The sequence below is a fragment of the Nomascus leucogenys genome, chromosome 9, assembly GCF_006542625.1.
Source record: "Nomascus leucogenys isolate Asia chromosome 9, Asia_NLE_v1, whole genome shotgun sequence".
Taxonomy (NCBI): domain Eukaryota; kingdom Metazoa; phylum Chordata; class Mammalia; order Primates; family Hylobatidae; genus Nomascus; species Nomascus leucogenys.
The window spans coordinates 13404436-13425010 of record NC_044389.1 but is presented as its reverse complement, the minus strand read 5'-3'; the positions used below and the strand labels follow the sequence as shown (position 1 = coordinate 13425010).

The window sequence follows — 20575 nt, the reverse complement described above, 5'->3', positions numbered from 1 at the left end:
TACTTTCCACATATTTAGTCTTAGGGTGGGAAGGGTCCTTGGAAGGTCATCTCATACATTGTTCTGACTGTGGGCAGAACTGCATACACACACAACCCATAACATTTTGGTTTACTGTAAATCATTGCATACACACACACACACACACACACACACACACACACGCGCACACAGGTCCAAGGTCTCTTTACCGTTTTCATCACCTTGAACAGAAAGGAAGCTTTCAGTGGGACCCTCTGCCATTTAGGTCTTACGACTTGAAACATGAGCCAACCCAGTCTTTCACTCATTTTGACTGAGGGGAGGATTTCTGGTTCAATTGCTGATCTCTTCCCAACTGTACTCAGAATATTATTCTGGGATTTTACATTCTTGGATTGGGAAAATTCAATTAGATTTATTGATGGACCCTAGCTTTGATTTGGCCCTAGAGATGTAATGTGTTCCCATCTGTCCTGTTGTTGTCTGTTTAATTTGGAAAGCAGCTAAGTTTTACATTTTATTCCTTTGGCCTGTAACCAAACCTCCTTGGTATCCCATCTGATCAAAAACTCCTCACTGGGTTTAGGCTAAACCAAGAGTCAGTTGCTGGGAAAGAGAAATGGAGCAGGAGAGGAGCAACTACAGGGGGAGGGAAGAAACTAGGGGGAGAGATGCTATTTCTTAGACAATGATGTCTACTTCCCGGCTCACCATCTGCTCCTCATCATGAGAGAAGCAGTTTCCTAGGAATTTAGGGAGAGCATTACTGAAGATAATGATGCCTTTTTGATAATAGAGAGCAAGGGCCCTAGTCACTTGCAGACGTTTGAAATTCTATGAAATCTTCAACCTGCACAGAGTAACTGAATGTCCTCGTCTGTTTGCATATTAGCAAGTTGCTTCTCCATATATCTACTGATTTTATGATAGGAGATTTAGATAATGTGATTTTTATCAGTGAGGTAGCTCCATCTTACAAGTGGCAGGATCAGATAGTGCTCAGATCTCCTGAGTAAGGTTTGCCTGAGTCAGTAGACAAACCTTTGACTGTGAATCTGCTGATCACAACAGCAGCTGGGGGGCAGCATTTTTCCTTCCTTCTGAATTCAATAAATGTTCAACAGTCTCATTGTTCCGAAACAGGAGAGGCGAGCCTTGGAGCGCAAAATGTCAGAAATGGAGGAAGAAATGAAGGTATGAGGAGATTTTCTTTCTCTTTGTATGCCTGTTCTCTGAATGCCTGCCAAGACTGGATATTTGAGCATAGGCCTGCCCTCTCCAGATTTCACTGCAAACTCAATACCTGCAAGAAGAAATGATGTGTAAAAAAGTGAGCATCTCTCCTCAGCCATTTCCTAGGCTCTCTCAGCTCACACAACATCCATTGAGGCCACCTTAAAGGCGTTCTAGGAAAAAATACTGCCTTTGGTTTAAGGAGAGGTCTTGGCAGGCTTGAAACAAACTTGAGTTTAACTTTTAAGGCTTTTCAAGCAGTATCTTTGCCCTCTAGAGGGTAAATGAGAAGGCTAGAACAAGTTTTCCAGCTCTGGGAGCCTCCCATTAGGTGCCTGGGGAAGCCTGAGCATGGCCATAAGCTTTCTTCCTGGTGCCCCTCCCAACCCATCCCTTTGCTGGGAAGAACACAGATTGAATCATTCTGCAGCAGAATAAAAATGTGTTCACATATTGATTTTCTGCCCCAGTACATTTCCTCTGAAATATTCAGGGATGCTTGGCACTCTCCCACTAGAATAAGCTCATGCCACCGGATACACTTCACAGCTCACTACTTTCCTTTCTCTCCTCACCATGACCTGCAGTGACCATCACCTCCATTAGCCACTTTAATGGACAACTGCCATCCTGGGCAGTTTTGAGTGATAAGAACTGGAAATCTACCCAAAGCAGTCAATTTGCTGCCATGGGAAGCAGTGGGGCAGGGGGAGGGGAGGAGGGTGAAAGGGGGAAGATGGATACAGAGCTGCAGGGAATATAGAGCTGGTCAGGGTAGCCACCTGGAGATTATTTTGAAACATCTGATTCCTGCAATGCATGATGACACATGCCCATAATCACTTAGCACCTACTCAGCCTTTTTCTTTCTTCAGGCATCTTATTTTACCAGATACATGATGCCAAGCATTCATTTGGTGAGACAGGTTTCTTCAGCTGGGAAGCCGAAGCACTGGGATAGTATTAGGCGGATCCCCAAATGTCTTTCTATGAGCAAGCATCCCTAATATGCAATTTGGGAGAGACATTTATTGTTCCAGTGGCCTAAATAGATTGGTTATTTATTGAAAAAAAAACTTTTTAAGACCTGTTGAGGTTATAGTTTACACCAGATCTGGTGCTCATAATCAATCCTGTTACTCTATAATTCCAGAATGAAGGAGAAATGCTGAGCCTTGCCCCTGCATTTCCTACCACTATCCCAAGGCTGTAACTGTAACATTCACATAGAACTTTAAGCAATACCTGCTTATATCTCAAACATTTTAAATCTTCCAAGTTGATTCAAAGCAGCAAGAAATAGAAATAATAAATAATTGATTCTCCTGAGATGGTAGACAGTATGCCCTAGCACCTAAACTTCTCCATCTTGTGATTTTTTTCAAACACACCTTACTACCACACAGAAGTATTCTCTCCCACTTAGAGCAATGAGTTATTAGAGATAACCAGTTCTTCTTTAATTTTTAAGAGATGGAGTCTCACTATGCTGCCTTGGACTTGAACTCCTGGGCTCAAACGATCCTCCCATCTCATCCTCCCGAGTGGCTGGGACTACAGGCACATGCTGCCACACCCAGCTGAGCTAACTGTTTCTTGATGAGTGCATATCCACAGCTCCTTGTTGCATGGAGGCTCCTCCATTTTTGAAACCTCCTGAGTTATACCATCTGTACTCTGCTGTCAGGCAGCTGTCAGTGTTGCTTATTAAGAAATGTCCTAAATGCTGATCTAGAGCATGTAATTGAGGCAAAAGCTGGAACCTTTCAAGGAGTACCTGGGAGCCCAAAGCCAGCCTCCACCCACCAGTCATGGGGCTCTGTGTCACATCAAAGCAGGCCCACACACAAAAACCCAGAAAGTGGTCAAATTAGAGAAATTGAGGCCCTTTGTTATTTTTATTCCAATTCTAAATTGGGAATTATGGAAGCCCCTTCAGTGGTTCTAGTTGCCCTCAATTCTGTAGGTTGAGATAGGCTTACATTTTTTCTCTGTCTCTTTATGCTATCAATCTATGATTTCCTAAACTAGATCATGAGTTCTTTCCTTTCCTCAAGAGATTATAAGATATGACAGTGTTTGCTCTCCCCAGCCATAAACCATTTGCCAGCAACTCTAAAATCAATTGTTTAAATTATCAAGTGGAGCCAGATCATGAATGTTTAGTCCTCAAACCAATAGGTAAGCTGTTTTGAGACTGATTTTTTTTTTTTGAGACAGAGCCTCACTCTGTAGCCCAAGCCTGAGTACAGTGGCACAATGTCGGCTTACTGCAACCTTTGTCTCTAGGCAGATTCAATTGCTCAAGCGATTCTCCTGCCTCAGACTCCCAAGGAGCTGGGACTAGAAGTGTGTGCCACCACACCCAGTTAATTTTTTTGTATTTTTAGTAGAGACAGGGTTTCACCATGTTTCCCTGGGTGGTCTCGAACTCCTGAGCTCAGGTGATCCACCCGCCTCGGCCTCCCAAAATGCTGTGATTACAAGTGTGAGCCACCGTGCCCAGCCAAGACTGATTTTTTTTTTAGTTAAAACATTCAGATTCAGTCAGGTGTCCATTATTCTCCATTATCCATTACAAAGCCAAATGAAGAAGAAATGCCTGTAAACTCCAAAGCCCCTAAACACTATTTGCTCAAATCAAAGCCCAATGCCAGATTTGCAGATCGTCCAGCACCCCCTAGAGGACTAAGGGGGAGAAGCATCTGTGCCTCTGCATTCTCACCAGTTTTTTCTGTCTGTACCTACTTGAAGACAAAAACTTCAAAGACGCAGATATATAAATATGATAAAATTGGTATGACTGGCCCTAAAAGAGTCTAAGAAAACGCTTGTTTAGCTCTCAAGCTCTTCATTCAGACTATGGTTTATGGTGACCAATATTGCTAGAGTGATTAATGGCCAAAATCTCTCTGTACTAGGCAGCCAAAGGTACAGGTGACTGTCTGGCTGAACTGGGACCCAGTAGAGCTTGGGGCCAGTTGGTCATGCTTGTTGCATATTCATTTGGTACAGATGCCCAAACCTCCTTGGAGCAATCAGTAGGGAACAGTAGAGGAGGCTGATCTCCAGTGAACCCTTAAAAATACAGTAGGTTACTCAAGGAAAAAGACTGCAGTCCTATTTTTCTAACTCTACCAAATAAAGTACAAAGGCCAGGTGAAATGGGGGAACCATGAGTTGGGCTAACCCAGATGTATATGTGGCTCTGTGGTTATGAGATGTGTTGTGCCTTTCTGGACTTTTATTGGAAAGGTAAGTATTTATGAATTCTCCTCAAGAGAAACTCCACCCAGATCCTGGATTGGAGTAGGATTATATGCCAACTTCTGATAGGTGTGCATGTCAGTGTGAGCTGTGCCAGGCCTGCACCTGGTCTTGGCCCACATCAGATGTGATTACTTCTCTACTGCATCCTCCATTCAGCATCAGCCTCCTTGTCAGACCTTCTCCCCTTCCTTTCCTAGGTCCTTGCATGAGAGGGACCCAGCAACCAATTCCTTTTTAGATTGGTCCTGGAATTTTTATTTTTCTTTGGAAAGATTACTAGCTGACCCTGCTCCTTAGCCCTGCCCTTGCCCATCCTGCACTGGGCCCTGCCCCTTCTCCTCTCCTCCTTGCCTTGCCTTGTTTTCAATACTGCTTCCTATAGAACATTCCACCAGATTGTTTCCTGCCTCTGTCCCTCATGCTGATAACTTCCAGATTCTTTCACCTTGATCTGCTTATACTCACTTGTTAGATTGAGTCACTTTCATCATTCATGTCTTTAATGTTATTCCCTGGGAGGTAAGTACCACTTCATACAATGACAATTATTTGACAATGATTATGTTGAAAGCTTTGGTCCAACGTCAACACCAAAGAAGGGTGAGAGCCAGGGACTTTCCAATGGTTTTTAAATTTGGTCCCTGCCCATTGCTTTAATCTTTTCCATATGCTGCACCATGATCTCCCTCCTCTATCCTCACCATGGCCAGGAAGCTTACAGTGGGCAAAGAAGATTGCCCAGTCCTCACCCTCTAATGGCTACATGAGACAGTTTGGCTAGCCTACCTTTATTCCAAGGTGGTCATTCTTTCTCTTTGGGAAAAGAGAGATTCAGCAGTTTGTCTCTGCTTGTTTTTCCTTTTCATGTTTTTCCCCTTCATGCTACCTTTCATTTTCTTGCTTCTTCACTCCCAAACAACTGTAACTCCACTAATCTTTCATTTCTATCCTTCTCATCTTATAGATATGAGAGACTTTTCTCTGATACCTGGCCACCTTTTTGTAGTCATTATAACCCACAGTATTGTCCATCCTCATCTATGAAACCCCATTTGCATAAAAAAATCATTATTCTTCTCCCAAAGAGTTGATGGTCTCAGTTTCGGGGCAGTGCAGATGACTACTTAGGAAGGACAGTAGCAGAGTCAGCAGGCCTTTGATGTAATTCCATTTATCAAAGACTTTAAATGTCTTAGGGAATATGGGGTATCAGGAAGAATGTCTGTGGGCTGGTTATTCTGTTCCACTTGCAACACTGACACACAGAAAGGGCTGGACTAGCACATTGGTCCAGCTAGTTTCATTATCATTGGGCTTTTATGGTTTCTCCAGCTTTTTTGCACAGCTATAATTTCCAGAGTATGAGTCTGTTTATGAACACCTTTAAGCAGCTCCCAAACTGCTTGAACTGAGACAGAGAAAGCATGGTTAGCTGTGAATTTAGTGATGCACATAATCTTATAGCAGGTCAGAGACAGGTTAGCAGTTTTTGGATCCTGAAACAATCTCTCTGGACTGCAGAGGAAAACTATCAGGGTTAATGAAGCTTCCTACAAAGCAGGTTAGAGGACGATCCAGAGAGCTGACAGTTCTTTCTTATTTTGGTATGTGTCACTTTAACCTTCTAAACAGTACATGCCCCATACAAAAAAAAAAAAAAGCTTAAATAATAGGCCTCTCTTTTATTTTCCTTGTTTTATTTTTTAAAAATAAATGAGGCCAAGTGCAGTGGCCCACACCTGTAATCCCAGCACTTTGGGAGGCTAAGGCAGGAGAATTGCTTGACCTCAGGAATTTGAGGCCAGCTTGGGCTACATGGCGAAATCCTGTCTCTACAAAAAATATAAAAATTAGCCAGGTATGGTGGTGCATGCCTGTAGTCCCAGCTACTTTAGGAGGCTGAGGTGGGAAGATGGCTTGAGCCTGGGAGGCAGATGTTTCAGTTTTGTTCCACTGCACTCCAGCCAAGGTGACAGAGTCAGACCCTATCGCAGACAAATAAACAAACAAAGTGAAAGAAGGGAGCTGAGTATGAGGGGAAGATTAGAGGAAGGGAGAGAGAAAGGGGCAGCAGCTAGATTTAAGAACACACCAAGTCCTCAGCTCTAATCTCAGTCATGATGAAGTGTCCCTGAAGTTATGCCTCAACCATGTTAATTTGGTTCAGAAGGCTCCAAACCACATGCTGGACTTTCATTCTCAAAAGCAATCCATATGTGCCTTTTGAGAGCCTGGCAGTTATATTCATATGGCATATTTAGATCTTAGCCAAGAATCAGACACAGCTCTCCTTCCCTGTTGCTTTTCTCCATCATCCTTCCACCTGCCACCCGTTTGCTCCATGACTCCTGCTTTTCTCATTTCCTTTCTTGCATGCAAACTAAAAACAAAAACAAAAAGTCATGTGATTTCTTTGTCCTACTTTTCTCTCCTCTGGTCTGTCTTGTCTCTCTCTGTCTTGTCTGTCTGTCCTTTTCATGTCTCAATCTCTACAGAACCTCCACCAGCTAAAACAGATTCAAACCTTGAAGCAGATGAACGAGCAACTGCAGGCTGAGAACAGGGCCCTGACCCGAGTGGTGGCCAGACTCTCGGAGTCCATCGAGTCCTCGGACACCCAGGAGCTCTAGTTCTTGTCCCTACTCTCCAACTCACTTCCCTCCTCCACTACTTCAGGCAGGTTCAGTCTTCTTATTAGTCCCAGAAGCTCTGTGCTCGTCCCCTCCATCCGAGCCTCCATATGCAGGTTCCTGTAAAGCTTGGTTATCTGCAGATGGAAGCAGCCAGGACTGAGATCATAGAATGGGACATACCAGCCTAGGTCAAGGGAGGCAGTGAGAGAGACCTCAACTGGGCTACCAGTATATTCATTTGGTAAGGTCACCACATTACCTTCTCTTCCCCTGGAGACTGAGTATGAATTTGTTCACTCAGCTACACATAGGTATACACATGTATGTGCATATACCTGTGTACATGCACATATACATATTTCATTGACGGGTCATTGCCAAATGGAAATTGATCTTTCTTAGCCAGTAGCAACCCAAATCCAACCCACTCCCCTGGAGCAACTGGGGTTGGGCCTTGGATAACCAAGGGCAGGGGCTCTCAATCTTGGCTGCAAGAAACATCTAGGAGCTTTTAACATATACCTATGGGTATATTTTAAACATATACATAGCATTTAACATATACATATAGGGATGTCTGGGTCCATCCCCAAATAATCAATGGTCTGGGTTGAGACTCAGGCATCAGTATTTTTTCAAAGCTCTCCTGTTGATTCTTTGTACAACCATGGTTAAGAACCACAGCCCTTTGGATACCAGACAGTCCTCACGGCTGACAGCATTACCGATGGAGAGGACTAAAACTCAAGGTTGGAACTGTTCCTGCCCAGCTCCACTACCAGCAAAAACACTCTCCATCCCAATATTCAAGCATAATTGGATAAGCATTCTTTGTCTCCTTCTGCAGTAGTCTTTGCTTTCTTCTCCCTCCTTAGGAGGCATATCTCTCATTCCCGTCACAAATCTTTGGGCCCTAGGGATGTGCCCCTCCCTGTCCTTAGTGTGTGGGCTGTGAGGCAGAACACAGCCTATATAAATGAGACCCTCATGGAGCCAGGCCCTCCCTAATGAGGCCGGCTTTGCAAAGGAGATGGCAGGCAGTGGAGCAGAGAGCAGGGATTTATTTTCAACTGAGGACCAAAAATGTGCTTGGCAAACTGGATCCTTTCCCTGCCAATGGATCTGAAAGACAAGCTCACAGACAACTGGTTTTTCTGTCTCAAGATGGTATGATGGGGTCACCACTCCTCCGAGATGAATTTTGAATTGTCAGCAACAATCTAATTAGTCCTGACCAGAGCCTGTTCTTTCTTTCAGCCTATTTGCTTTTGCCTTCAGGGTTAGTAGCTGGCAACTAATATCCACTAGAACTGAATCACCCGAATTATCATAGGGCTGAGCTAATATCCTGCTGTAGATGCTATCATAGGCAGAAAGAAAATTGAAAAGCAAGTTCTACCATGGCCTGGCTGTAAGCAGCCACTGTTAGGTCCAGACTCCATGCTTTAAAGTTAGCCTCAAGATTCCTAGAAATTTTTACTTAGGCTAAACTAGGGACCCCCCAAAAGATGTCCCAGTTATTTTTAGTATCCCTTTGTTGCAAGATAGTATAGGATATGGGGCAAAACTAGATCTCATGCTTTCAGTAGTTAATAACCTTAACAGTTGTCATTTATTAAGGCCTGTGCTGAATGCTTTATATAGTTTTTCTCATTTATTCCCCAAAACAATTATTGTAAAAATGAAAAAAAAAAAAAAACTGAGACATAGATTAAATAACTTGCCCAGGGTCACTCCGAGAGTGAGTGGTAGAACCAAAATTCAAACCAAATATGTCAGGTTCCAGAGTGCAAACTCTTCACCACTGTAATATAAGCTGTCTGCATATTTGGCACAGTTTTCACCATTTGTTAAGCATGTGGCCCAAACAATGCAAGAAGGATCTATTGAGCAACTACACTGTGCCCCCAGCATTGCAGCTGAGGGAGGAAGGGCAGCATTCTGCTTTCTCAGCACTGTGACTTCCTTGTCAAAGCCTAATTTCTAAAGAGCCATTTACCTACCAAAAGATTTCGCTGCTGTAAAGAAAGCCATTGCCTGGTACATGACCATAGCAAGGGTTAGCAAACTGTAACCCACCAGTATGGCCCATAAGCCATACAAATAGTCAAAAAAGAAATCAAAAGAAGAATAATATTTTACGACATATGAACATGAATATTATATGGAATTCAAATTTCAATGTCCAAAATAAAAGTTTTATTGGAACTGAACCATACTCATTTGTTTACATATTATCATTATGTCTATGGGTGCTTTTGTGCTACAACAGCAGAGCTGAGGAGTAGCAACAGAGACTGTTTGACCTGCAAACTCTAAGATACTTATTGTCTGGCATTTTACAGAAAAAGCTTGCTGATTCTTGCCAGAAGGAAGAATGAGATAACTAAGCCAAACTGGCAGTGCAGTCGAGAGATTTTACTCTACCTTTTTTTTTTTTTTAATAGTTCCCTGGAAAAATCATCTTATCTCAGCATGTAGAGCAAACCACTTACCAACAAAATATCAGAGGGGACTCCCTTCCCACTTTCCTTATAGTTAAAAGCAAGACAGCTCATGCAAGACTCATCCTGAGTCCCTCTCAACCTACAGCTAGCCTTGCCCTAGGTCTCTGAAGCTTTAGGACCCCTATAGCCCCTTCCTCTTTAACACATTCCTCAAAGACTGTAAGAAGTAATAGTTGAGAAATGTGTACTTAATTTTATTTGCCCAGGGTATGTTTAACACCAAATTGTGGTAAGCTGGGAACTTAAAAATTAAGAAACTAAGATCCAGAGAGTTAAAATGATAAAGCTTTGTTAAACTTCATACTTAATATCGTACTTTCACATGTTTTTATTTAACCATTCTTTAACTTCAAGTGGATATCAGATAACACTGTTCATTTCCCCCCTCTCTTCTGAGATTGAACTTTGTGGGGCTTCCCCCCCATCCTGATTTCTACATTCCACCTCTTAACACTTTTTGCCACTCCCTTTAGATGTCAATTGTAGCATGTTGCAGCTGCAAAACTGCCTTGTCCAAATTTTTTTTTCAAGGAATTGACTTCTTAATGTGGAAATAAATCACTAAAACTCTACAAGACTCTACAAGTTGTTTATACATTTTTTAAGGCAGCTCAGTTCTGATTTGATGAGCTGCTAAGCAGTGAAATGTAATCCATTGCCATATATAGCTTCTTCCTACCTATGGAATCCTATTATGGAAATGTGGCTTTCACAGTCTCACTTACACCCAAGCTGCAGCCCCAGGATGGGGCATTAAAGAGCAGATTGAACACAGAAACATGAAGCCACCCTGGGTTTTTTCTAAAAATCTCATTGAAATGAGTTTCCAAGCGTTCAGTCTGGTAGGCAAGGCTACAGGGATAGAGGAATGAAGGAGAGGGCAGCCAGGGCTGCTTTGATTAAATCAGAGGTAGGAGACCAGGGTCAAAGGACTGCAACTTTATTTTTACATTTTCTGGATTAAAGTCTTCTTAATAAAGTTTGCAGATTATTTGCCTGCCCTCCCACAGTCATGAGAAAACTCACAGTGATTGTCGGAACAGTCAGTATCACAAAGCTCATTATGTATGTCAACACATTTCCACATCTGTTACTTCCTGTGAGCCTTGCAGAGTCCCTACCATACGAGAGAGTAGGACAGGGACTGTTGTTCTTATAGAAGTACAAAAATGGAAATGCAGAGAAGGCGAGTGATCTACCTAAAGTAATAGATCACTAGTGACAAAGACAATGCTGGAATTTCAATTTCTAGGCTTCAAACATTTTTGGTGTTTTGTTTTCCATCCCACGTGTAATAAAAGAATGATCTTTGGAGTCAGGCACATTGGGATTCAATATTAGCTTTGCTGGGTGCCTTAAACTAGTTATGGCACTTTTCCTCATTTGTGGAAGTCGGGATAACAACTGTATCATAGTCTCATGAGGCACTAGGGAGACCCTCTAGCACAGTGCCGTCCACATTATAGATATTCAGTAATTTTCCTTTTATTTCCCTGATACAAATATGTATCTGTGATTCATATTTGTGTACATACACATATATTTATATAATTTAACCTATATCTTCCCTGAGAGATCAAGGGAACAGATTATATTCCTTAAGGCACAGTTAGATCTCCTAAGTGGTTAATAGCAGAGCCAGAGCTAGAACTAAATAGGCCTCATAACACCTCAGCGCAGGTCACCCTTTACTGGGGGCATTACCTGCCCCTGGGGTCCTATAGGTTTAAATGACTAGTCAAAGGACACCTGTATTGAACAGATACAGATGTAGCTTTCTGTAGCCTGCATAGTGGCGATGTACTTAGCCGCTATCCTAAATCGCTCTTGCTGCCAGTGGGACCCACACATAAACTGTACCCTTATCAACATCCCATTAGGATTTTTCAGATGCACAGCGTACTTGTCGAAAGTGCCTGATCATGTAACAAAGACTTGAACTTCCAGGGTGGAACTTGAGGCTATTTTTCCTTTTTTTCACAAGTTAGACAACAGTATGTGTAATGTTCCAAGATAGCAGAACTGATAAAATTGAGTTTCCACTCCCTCCCCTGCCCGACAAGCATCTATTTCTGTGAATTACAATGCCATCCCCTAAAACTGCTGATAAGGCCTCTGGGTATCCTTTGGTGACTGTCAGTGGGGAGCTTTGGGGAGGATTAAATACATGCCTAGTGTTCACTGTGCCTCACAGCTCTGTGACTGTAAGTTTTCTGAGTTTTAATGGTTGAAAGTGGGGATGTATAGTATGACCAGCGAGAATCTGGAGAATTATTCACCGAAGGCACCAAGTGGAGGATGCTTAAATCTTGTGCATATGGCAGGAAAGCCGAGTGCTGCCTCTCTGGCCTTGGCTCTTGTTTTTGATGAGATGTGAAGCAGTATCCTCCTTTAACTCTTCTAGTTGACCACCACCCGCTTTCTGAATTCTTTCCCTATGTCCTCACCAGCCCATTTTGGCTCTCTCCCCAATTTCTTTAGGGGTGAGTTTAAGGGCAGGAGAAATTGAAAGTGGTTACTGATTCAATAGAATGAAAGGATATACAGTGTGAAATGTGAGGTCTGCCTATGAAGAAATAAGACATTACTGCTAAATATGCCAGCTCAAAAGATGGAGGGGCTATAATCTCCCTAAAGATTAACATTACCAACTCAATAAATAGGAAGATTGAAGGGAATTTCATCCCTGGGAGAAGGGACCATGAGAGTTTATTCCACACATTGTCTCAAAAGGCCCTGCTCACCAGGCTGGCCTGGCCTGGTCAGGGAGGGCAAAGGAGGATCCTGCCAGGCTCTAACTTACCTTTCCCTCTGTCACCCTACAGGTGTTAACAGAACTGAAATCCGACAACCAGAGGCTGAAAGATGAAAATGGTGCCCTCATCAGAGTCATCAGCAAACTGTCCAAGTAGGCTAGACTCCAGATTTATGAGGAAAGAAAGGGACAGCATTTGCTGCCTCCACCCCTCTTTTCCAGTCCTTGCCTTCCAACCAAAAGAAATGGATGTTTTGGTGGAAGGACACTTCTTTCTATCACCTTCTTCAGTCACCTCTATACACTCTACATTTTCTCTGCACTTTCAATGCCCTGTTCTTCCAAACCCCTATCCCAAGTTTTGTGACAGTTTTAATTGAAGCATGATTGTGATAATTCGAGCCATCTGGAGAATGCTCTGGGGAGTACACCAGGCTCAGCTGTGGACCCCTCAACTTCCTGCTGCTCAGCTACTTTGTCCACATTGGATTTGGTCCAAACATGTAAGACTTCTACCCTAATCAGTATCCTTCAGCTTTTTACATTAACCCAGTGTCCTCTGATATAGGTGAATCTTGTGGTAACCACTCCAGGATCCTGATTGGGTGCCAAGAGAAAAACAGCAGGATGTTGAATTGATCATCAGATGCCCTCTGGAATGGTTAGCGTCCAAGATGACAGTGACTGCACTGAGGCGCTCTATTCTTCACCTCTCAGGAACTGACTTTTATTTTTTCTATCAACACCCAGTAATCTCCCTAACTAGTTTTAACCCTTATTCCTCCCTCATACCTAGCCCTTTCTCCAAGGCTCAAATGGCCCTGGCTTCATTTATTCCTTTCCTTTCTATCCTTTTATTTTTTTTCCCTCCCCCACCCCCTCAGTAGTATAAAAGCTAGGACAGAGCACCTGACCTCAGTTGTCTTTGGCCATTGTGGGAAATCATTATTCTGGAGACAAGAAAATCATCACTCTGGTGCCTTGGTGGCAGCACCACTGCCTGTTCCCTGAAAGCTAGACTATGGCATAAGTGTCAGCTCATTGTTTTCATCTCCCACTTATCTTCCCCCTTCAAAGTGATTTTCTTTATAAGAAAATCTGGGCTCTGAATACCCCATTCTGCCTCACTTCCTTGACCTTGTTTTCCTCTCTTCGCTCTGACACCTGCTTCTAATGAGAAATGAAGTCAGTGCAAAGAGGAATGAGAGGTGGGGCGGGGAGATTGTTGGGAGATGGACTAGGAAGTGGAAGCAGGCTGGAAAGACACATATGGTGAAAGTCAAGTACCTGAGGCCACTTGAAACATTATGACAAAGAAGATGGACGATAGCAGCCCACTGGGCTGTGAGAATAGTGGTGAATTTGATTATTTCCAGTGGTTAGATTTAGCGGATTTACTTTCTTAGAAATTAATAGGGGAAATGGCACTTAATAGAGGTTTAATGGAATGAAGTACTTTCAACCCATTGATGAGAGTCATGGAAGTTTAGAGTGGCAAGGCCCAGAGGTCATTAGGTCCAGCTTTCTATTATTGTGTCACAGGGACCCCTGCTACCACAGCTTTGACCCATGGACATGGTCAGGTAGCCTCTGGTAGCTGTGCATTTATTACTCAAAAGTTGGGCAACTCTAATAACGAGACAGTTTTTCCTCATATCAGCTGAAGTCTGCCTGTGGATTCTCCTTGTAGTCCAGATATACTATCTGCAACTCTTTAACAGCTCTTCAGATATGTGCAGTGGGTGGTCTCCCCCTTAGTCTTACTTTGAGCTGCTGTTACTCTAGTCCTTTCAGTCATTCCTCATATGGCATGCTTTTCTTACCTGTCACATCTTAGCCATCCTCCTCTAGACAAAACCAGCCTTTAAAATATCATGCCCAGGCCTGGAAAGAATACTCTACAAATCCAGTGCAAAATTAAACCATTAGTTCTTGATGATAACCTAGCATTAATACTTACAGTATTTTCTTTTTGTAGGAGTTTTATCCCTTGGTTCACTTGAGTGTGCAAGTCATTAAATCCTCATCATTTTAGGGTTGCCAATGATATTCAGTGTTTAGAGTGGTTCATTCCCTTAATATATACTACCTCTGTCTGTTAATTCTTTTCCTGACATGACGTGTAGCTCTCCATGGCCCTCCCTCTGAAACATCACATGCTTTTTAAACTAGAGGCTATAATTCAAGATCCCAATTGCGCTGGGCGCGGTGGCTCACGCCTGTAATCCCAGCACTTTAGGAGGCCAAGGTGGACAGATCACGAGGTCAGGAGATCGAGACCATCCTGGCTAACACGGTGAAACCCAGTCTCTACTAAAAATACAAAAAATTAGCCGGGCGTGGTGGCAGGCGCCCGTAGTCCCAGCTACTCAGGAGGCTGAGACAGGAGAATGGAGTGAACCCAGGAGGCGGAACTTGCAGTGAGCCTTGATCGCGCCACTGCACTCCAGCCTGGGCGACAGAGCGAGACTCCGTCTCAAAAAATAATAATAATAATAATAATAATAAATCCCAATTCCAGAACAGGAGATACATTTCCTCTGACAAAACCCCATTTTTAGAGTATATAAAATTCTGTCTTTCATTTCCAACCATTTTTCAAGAGAAGCTGCTACTATCTTGAGACTTTATATTTTCATGGGAGTACTGTAAGTTCAGTTCTCAGGGAATGCTAAATTAGAGAAATAAGTTTTATATCCTTCATTCTGGGAGAGGAAATCAACATAAGGTGTTGACTAATTGATTATCCTGGAACATTTTGAATATCAGGGAAGGAAGATGATACTTCTTTCTCAAGAAAAGAAAATTGGATTATTAGGAATACATCTTGACCCTTTTCCACTCAATAGACCAGGGAAAGGGGTTACAGAGAGTCCCCTCAGATCTGTTTGTGCCTTTCAAAAGTATTGGGGGCAGATGCTCAAAACTCTTAGATTGGTGTTGCACCCCTGCCACTTCACATGACCCTTCCATGTTAAAGCTGACTTTTCTTGCCAGAAAGTTTTCCTTGTGACAAGAAATTTGCAAGCTTTTCAATCTCAGGTATACTGGATTCTATAGCCAAGAACTCATGAAAGTAAGTGTAAACTATCCTAGGTAATTTCAGGCACTTTCTCTTATGCAATTAATTTTATTAGATGAACTGATTTCTGGTCTCTCTCCAGAGATAAAATACCATTCCTTCACAACTTTATTGTCTGGAAGCCCCATGAGATGGTAGTTATAGGCCTTCTACTACCCAGCAGTTCTCTCTGGATACTGGCATCAGCAGGTCTCCCTTTTCTTGTGCTGCTTGGACGGGTACCTACCGCCAGCCTCTTCAGTGGCCACAATCCTCAGTCCTCACCTGCTGGTTTGGATACTCATGAGCACCCCAGGCAGCTCAAGCTGAATAAATAGCTGCAGACATGGCCAACAACATGGGGCTCAGGTCTGTCACTTAACTTAGAGTCTTTACGTGAAATATCAGGATGGGAAAGAGAATGTTCTTGGTAAAACTCTGTTTTCATTAATTTGTTATTTTTCAGAAACTGAGCCACACCTTTGGAAGTAATGATTTGGCCATTCCAGAGATTCTGTGGCTAAAGTTTGTTTTTCCAGGGCTGCTGATCCTTTTCCAGATAGCTCCAGAGTGTGATGACCCCTAGCCCCATCCCAATCTCTAGCGAAAGGGTTATGCAAATCTCAGGGTGTTGCCACTAAAGAATCTAAAGAATAGACATGCTTTGGGCTTACTCAGTGCACCAGATTCTCTAGTGGGCCATTCTCATTTGATGTTCCCTAGAACCTCCCTGTCTTCCAACTGCAGGATGTGTTTGCTTCTCTTCTGGGCTTCCCCTGGTTTCTGTCCTAGTTCCCACCCCAAGTTTAAGAAGACTTAGATTCATTTATTGCTATCTGAGGCCACTAGTGAGATTTCAGATCTCTCTTTTGCAACATTTTACCCATTTCCTTTCCCCAAACCATGTGCTTATTAGATAGTTCCACTCAGGAAGTAAGGAAGCGCAAACTCAAGTTAATAGTCTGTGGATCCCACGAAAGTGTGTGTGTAAACTACTGACTGTTTCTTCACTAGAGGCATTTAATTGAGCCAAAGATGATGGAAGAAGAAACTCTCAAAGCCATGTACTTTGTTAGGTGTCTGGATTTTTGGCCTCTTTGCAGCCTCTCCTAGCCACAGACAGACACTGTCTCCTCTCAGAGAAAGGCCAATGTTTCAGTCCAGGCCACTGGTGAGTGTCGGCACCCTTGAGGTGGGCAGGGAGTGCGCAGAAGAAGCCTGGAGAAGAGAGAACTATTTAAAAGTGTTGCCAGTTATTCAGCTTCCAGGTGGCTTTGCACCTCCAAAGGTGCAAAAAGGAAAAAGAAAGCAGAAAGGATTCAGCATTTAAGCAGAAAGAAAAGGGAAATTCTGCTCTACCAGACGAGCCGCTGCTTCCGCTGGAGCTTATCAGTGAAGTAACACTACAGGAGCCCTGGTATCCTTCCCTCAGAGATATCATCAGGGGCCCTCAAACCCCATTGTTTATGCCAGCACTGACCGCACTTTAAGCACACACTTATCAATCAGAGGTGGTGTAATTGGCCTAAATCTAGGCCCAGTTATTACTACAGATCTTAGTCACCATACTCTGTCGCCCAGGCTGGAGTGCAGTGGTGTGATCTCAGCTCACTGCAACCTCCACCTCCCAGGCTCAAGGGATCCTCTCACCTCAGCCTCCCAAGCAGCTAGGACTGCAGGTGTGCGCCACCATGCCCAGCTAATTTTTGAATTATTTTGTAGAGATGGGGTTTTGCCATGTTGCCCAGGCTGGTCTCGAACTGCTGGGCTCAAGCAATCCACCTGGCTGGGCCTCCCAAAGTGATAGGATTACAGGCGTTAAGGCACCACGCCCAGCCCACCATACTGATTTTCAAGGCAGGATCTAACCCCTCATAAGATGTGAGTTCTTCCAACCCAATAAGCAGGCAGCTTTGAGGACAAAAAGGCAACATTAAAAGATAAGACCCTAGAAGTCAGAACATCTGTATTCCAAGGCCACCCCTTCTCCTTTTAGTCATGTGACTTTGGGCAGGTCACCCTCCCTGTCTGTAAAATGAGGTTGGACTGGATAATCTTTATGTGCCCTTTCCTTTTGGCTTAAAATTCTGTGATTTATTCATTCTTAGGAAGATCAGCACATTTATTGGGATTTCTGCTTCAAAAATTCTTTCTAACCTCAAAAATCCCAGTCCAGAATTTTTTGTTTTCTTCTGGATTTAAACTGTTTAACATGAGCACATCAAGGTTGACTTCTCATCCTTGTTGGGAAGTGAATTTAATATTGAGGGTAATCGAATGATGTTGCAATGGCTTTCCCTCCTGATGGCTTGGTAAGAATATTAAAGCCTGCAGAGGTGGAAATTGGAGCTCATGGAGAAATGGATAGAAAGCAATTTGTTGCAGGCAGCCTTTGGACAAGTTGTTTTAATAGGAAATAGACCTGCTGCTTCATAGGTTTCCTCAGCCACCTTTCCTCAGCTTTCTCAAAATGTGATCTACATTGGCTCTTCACACCCAAATAGCAGACTGATTGTTTTTCTGCTTAGCACCGTCTGGTTCATTGTCTTGAACTCTGCCTTACAGCAGCAAGAAAATTTTCCTCGACAAGAACCTCAGTCTTTAGTTCCATTGAGCTCCCCCTCTGGATTTTGGACTTATCGGAAGTAGGAGGTTCTGATACCATTCAAGATGGTCTTTCCTTCAAAGCAGGTCTGAAGAGGAGACTACCAAAGCAGTAAGTGTTTACAAACCCGGAGTCCACACAACCATATTGCATAGAACAGCACTTGGCTTTCACAAGCCTCCTACAGGACCTGGTGTAATTGGAGTGAAAGGGCAGAGACCCTGGAAGTGGAGGTGGCTGTGTATTGCGATGGGAAGAAGGCAGAAGGCCCAGGGGCTTTGGACATAGAGCAGGGTGGAAGCTGCAAGTACTGGGAAGGAAGAGAGTTTCACAGAACCAAAGCTTTGGCACACAGAAATGAGTTCTGTCTCACTGGTGACTTCATCCCTCGGGGTCCAGCTGAGCAGAGATTTTAATCAGCTTCCTTAATGAGTATTGACACTGCTCAGGAAGCAGTAGACCCTATCAGGGACCGCTATTGGTCTTTCGTGTTCTGATTAGATTGGAAAATAGATCAACTTCATTGTAGTCCAGGAACTGTTGGTCACAGCTACTAGGAATGAGGTGATTTCTGAGGGCTGAGAAAAAACACAGAATCTTGGCCAGCCAGTAGCTGCATGGTAAAAGAAGATGGATTCACTTCTCCTTCGAGAGTTGGGGTTGAGGGCAAACATAGAACCCAGGTTTGGCTTACAACCCAGTGTCCCGGAAGCCCTCCTTCGGGAGAACTGTAAGTAAGAGGTGGGTGTGTCTAAAGACAATACCATTAATGAATGTTCTGGCCTTACCTAAAAAGGTTTAGCAATTTGGGGATAACTCTTGCATCTAGCTTATGTGCGTTCACATGCACATTTGCTAGCCCAGAGCTTTTAAAATGAGGTCTGGCATATACTTGATTACAAACGAGAACTCAGAAACCAATTTTATTTATTAAATCATATCTTTTGGTTTTCCCCGTCCCTTCTAATCCACCAAAGGACCTATTTGAGCTGTTCCCCAATTCATCTGCTTATTTTGGACTGTGAATCTGCCAGAGTGATATTTTCTGTTATTTCTCCTCCAAATTTTTCCCTGATGTTTCCAATAAAGATTTACTTGGGTGGCCCCTTAAGGTGACATCAGGATGCTCTTATGTCCTTCCAGAATAAACATACACTTCACTCCTCTCCGTCTCATCTCCCTCTGCATTCTTAATTTAATTCCTTGCTTTTCTCACTTGGAGCCGAGGGTGCTTTAGAGAGGTGGTTTTCCATGAATCAGCCAAGATTCCCGTAGAAGTTGGATATACCAACAACCATCACCACCACTGCCCCCTCTTCCAGTTTCAAATCTCCTCGGCTATGCTAATGTCCCCTCAAAGATGAGGTTTGACTTGTAGGCCCGTATGACTCCTCCGTAGCCTGGCCAAGGAGACCTTGAGTAGCCATGTCTGGTTTACTCTTTATCCTGAGACTGTTTATAGCTTAAAACAGAAGTGTGTCTTCCCAGCACAAACCTAATCAGTGTATCAGTGCATCTGGTGGCAACAGCTCAGCCCATTCAAAGAGCAAGGATTCAGGAAAGGCACGCTGATGGTGGGGAGCCTCTAATGTTCTCCCAAAACCAGAGTTGAGAGTCGGAGTGCCGGTCCCCTGGGCCCAAGGGACATGCTAGGGCCAGAAGTAGCTTGACTCTCATCTAAGTATCTATGCCTTTGCCTGTCCTTTCTCCCACTCTGCTGAAACCCGGAACTGATTCCCGCTTGCCTTCTGATTGATGGAGAGAGGTTAGGTAAAGAGAGTCTGGAGGAAAAACACCAGGAGGCAGGCTGCGGGGTAGGAGAGGGTTCTGAGAGGATGCAGCAATCCAGAATACCTCCTTTTCTAGCCAGCATCCCTTGAACTTTTGAAAGGTTGTGCCTACCACTGGCTGGCACACCAGGGCAATGATTTCCCTGCAGAAGGAAGGAAAGAATGTTTCACCCTTGCCTCCTTCTTGAAGATACAGCCTGTGCTCAGTTGAGTGGTTCACACTCGGACTTTGGCTTTATGGTTTTCTTTCCTCCTTGTCTTTGCCCTGACCTTGATCAACAGCTGTGAAAGGAACCACCCTGGGGGTCTCCATGCCTCTCCCATTTCAGTGGTAGCATTTTGTGTCTTTACTCCACCCTTCACCCTATTTCCACCAAGGTTAACACACCCGATGTAACTGTTTTTCAGCTGAGTTGTATGGATTAACTTCAGTCCACTGTAAATACACCTGGGATGGGGTGGGGTTGGGGGTGTTTAGGGAGAAGAAGCCAGACTTGCTTTGTGAACTGAATGTATTTTTATGCAATTTTGAGTGGCCTTTCAACCCTAAGATGAACGGTTTTGTTTTACTGGTTGTTGTTATATAGTATTGAGTATTCTGTGTTTGAAAGTTTGGGAATAATAATATTCACATCTATATGATGCCTGTAAACACAACAGTATTTATAAATGAGTAAATAAAACTGTGTTTTAACTTTGTGACTGTCTCCACAGTTCAGAGCATGGGATTTACAGAATC

The 20575-nt window shown here is 43.4% G+C and overlaps 1 protein-coding gene across 13 annotated transcripts in view; it reads left to right on the top strand.

Annotated features, from left to right (window-relative positions):
* Nucleotides 1-20575, top strand: part of PPP1R12B (protein phosphatase 1 regulatory subunit 12B) — a 239888-nt gene that overhangs the window by 216039 nt on the left and 3274 nt on the right. For 5 of the 13 annotated variants that reach the window (XR_004031678.1, XR_004031672.1, XR_004031680.1 and 2 more), the window contains 4 exons: nt 1126-1176; nt 6981-7161; nt 12451-13041; nt 16456-20535. Coding sequence is in view for 1 of the 13 variants with exons in the window: in XM_030818635.1 (XP_030674495.1) it covers nt 1126-1176; nt 6981-7115 (186 nt within the window). In the remaining 12 variants the exon portion in view is untranslated. Of the gene's footprint in view, nt 1-1125; nt 1177-6980; nt 14428-16455; nt 20536-20575 lie in introns of those variants that run through there. The other 8 variants (XR_004031679.1, XR_004031677.1, XR_004031676.1 and 5 more) reach the window with 5 other exon arrangements.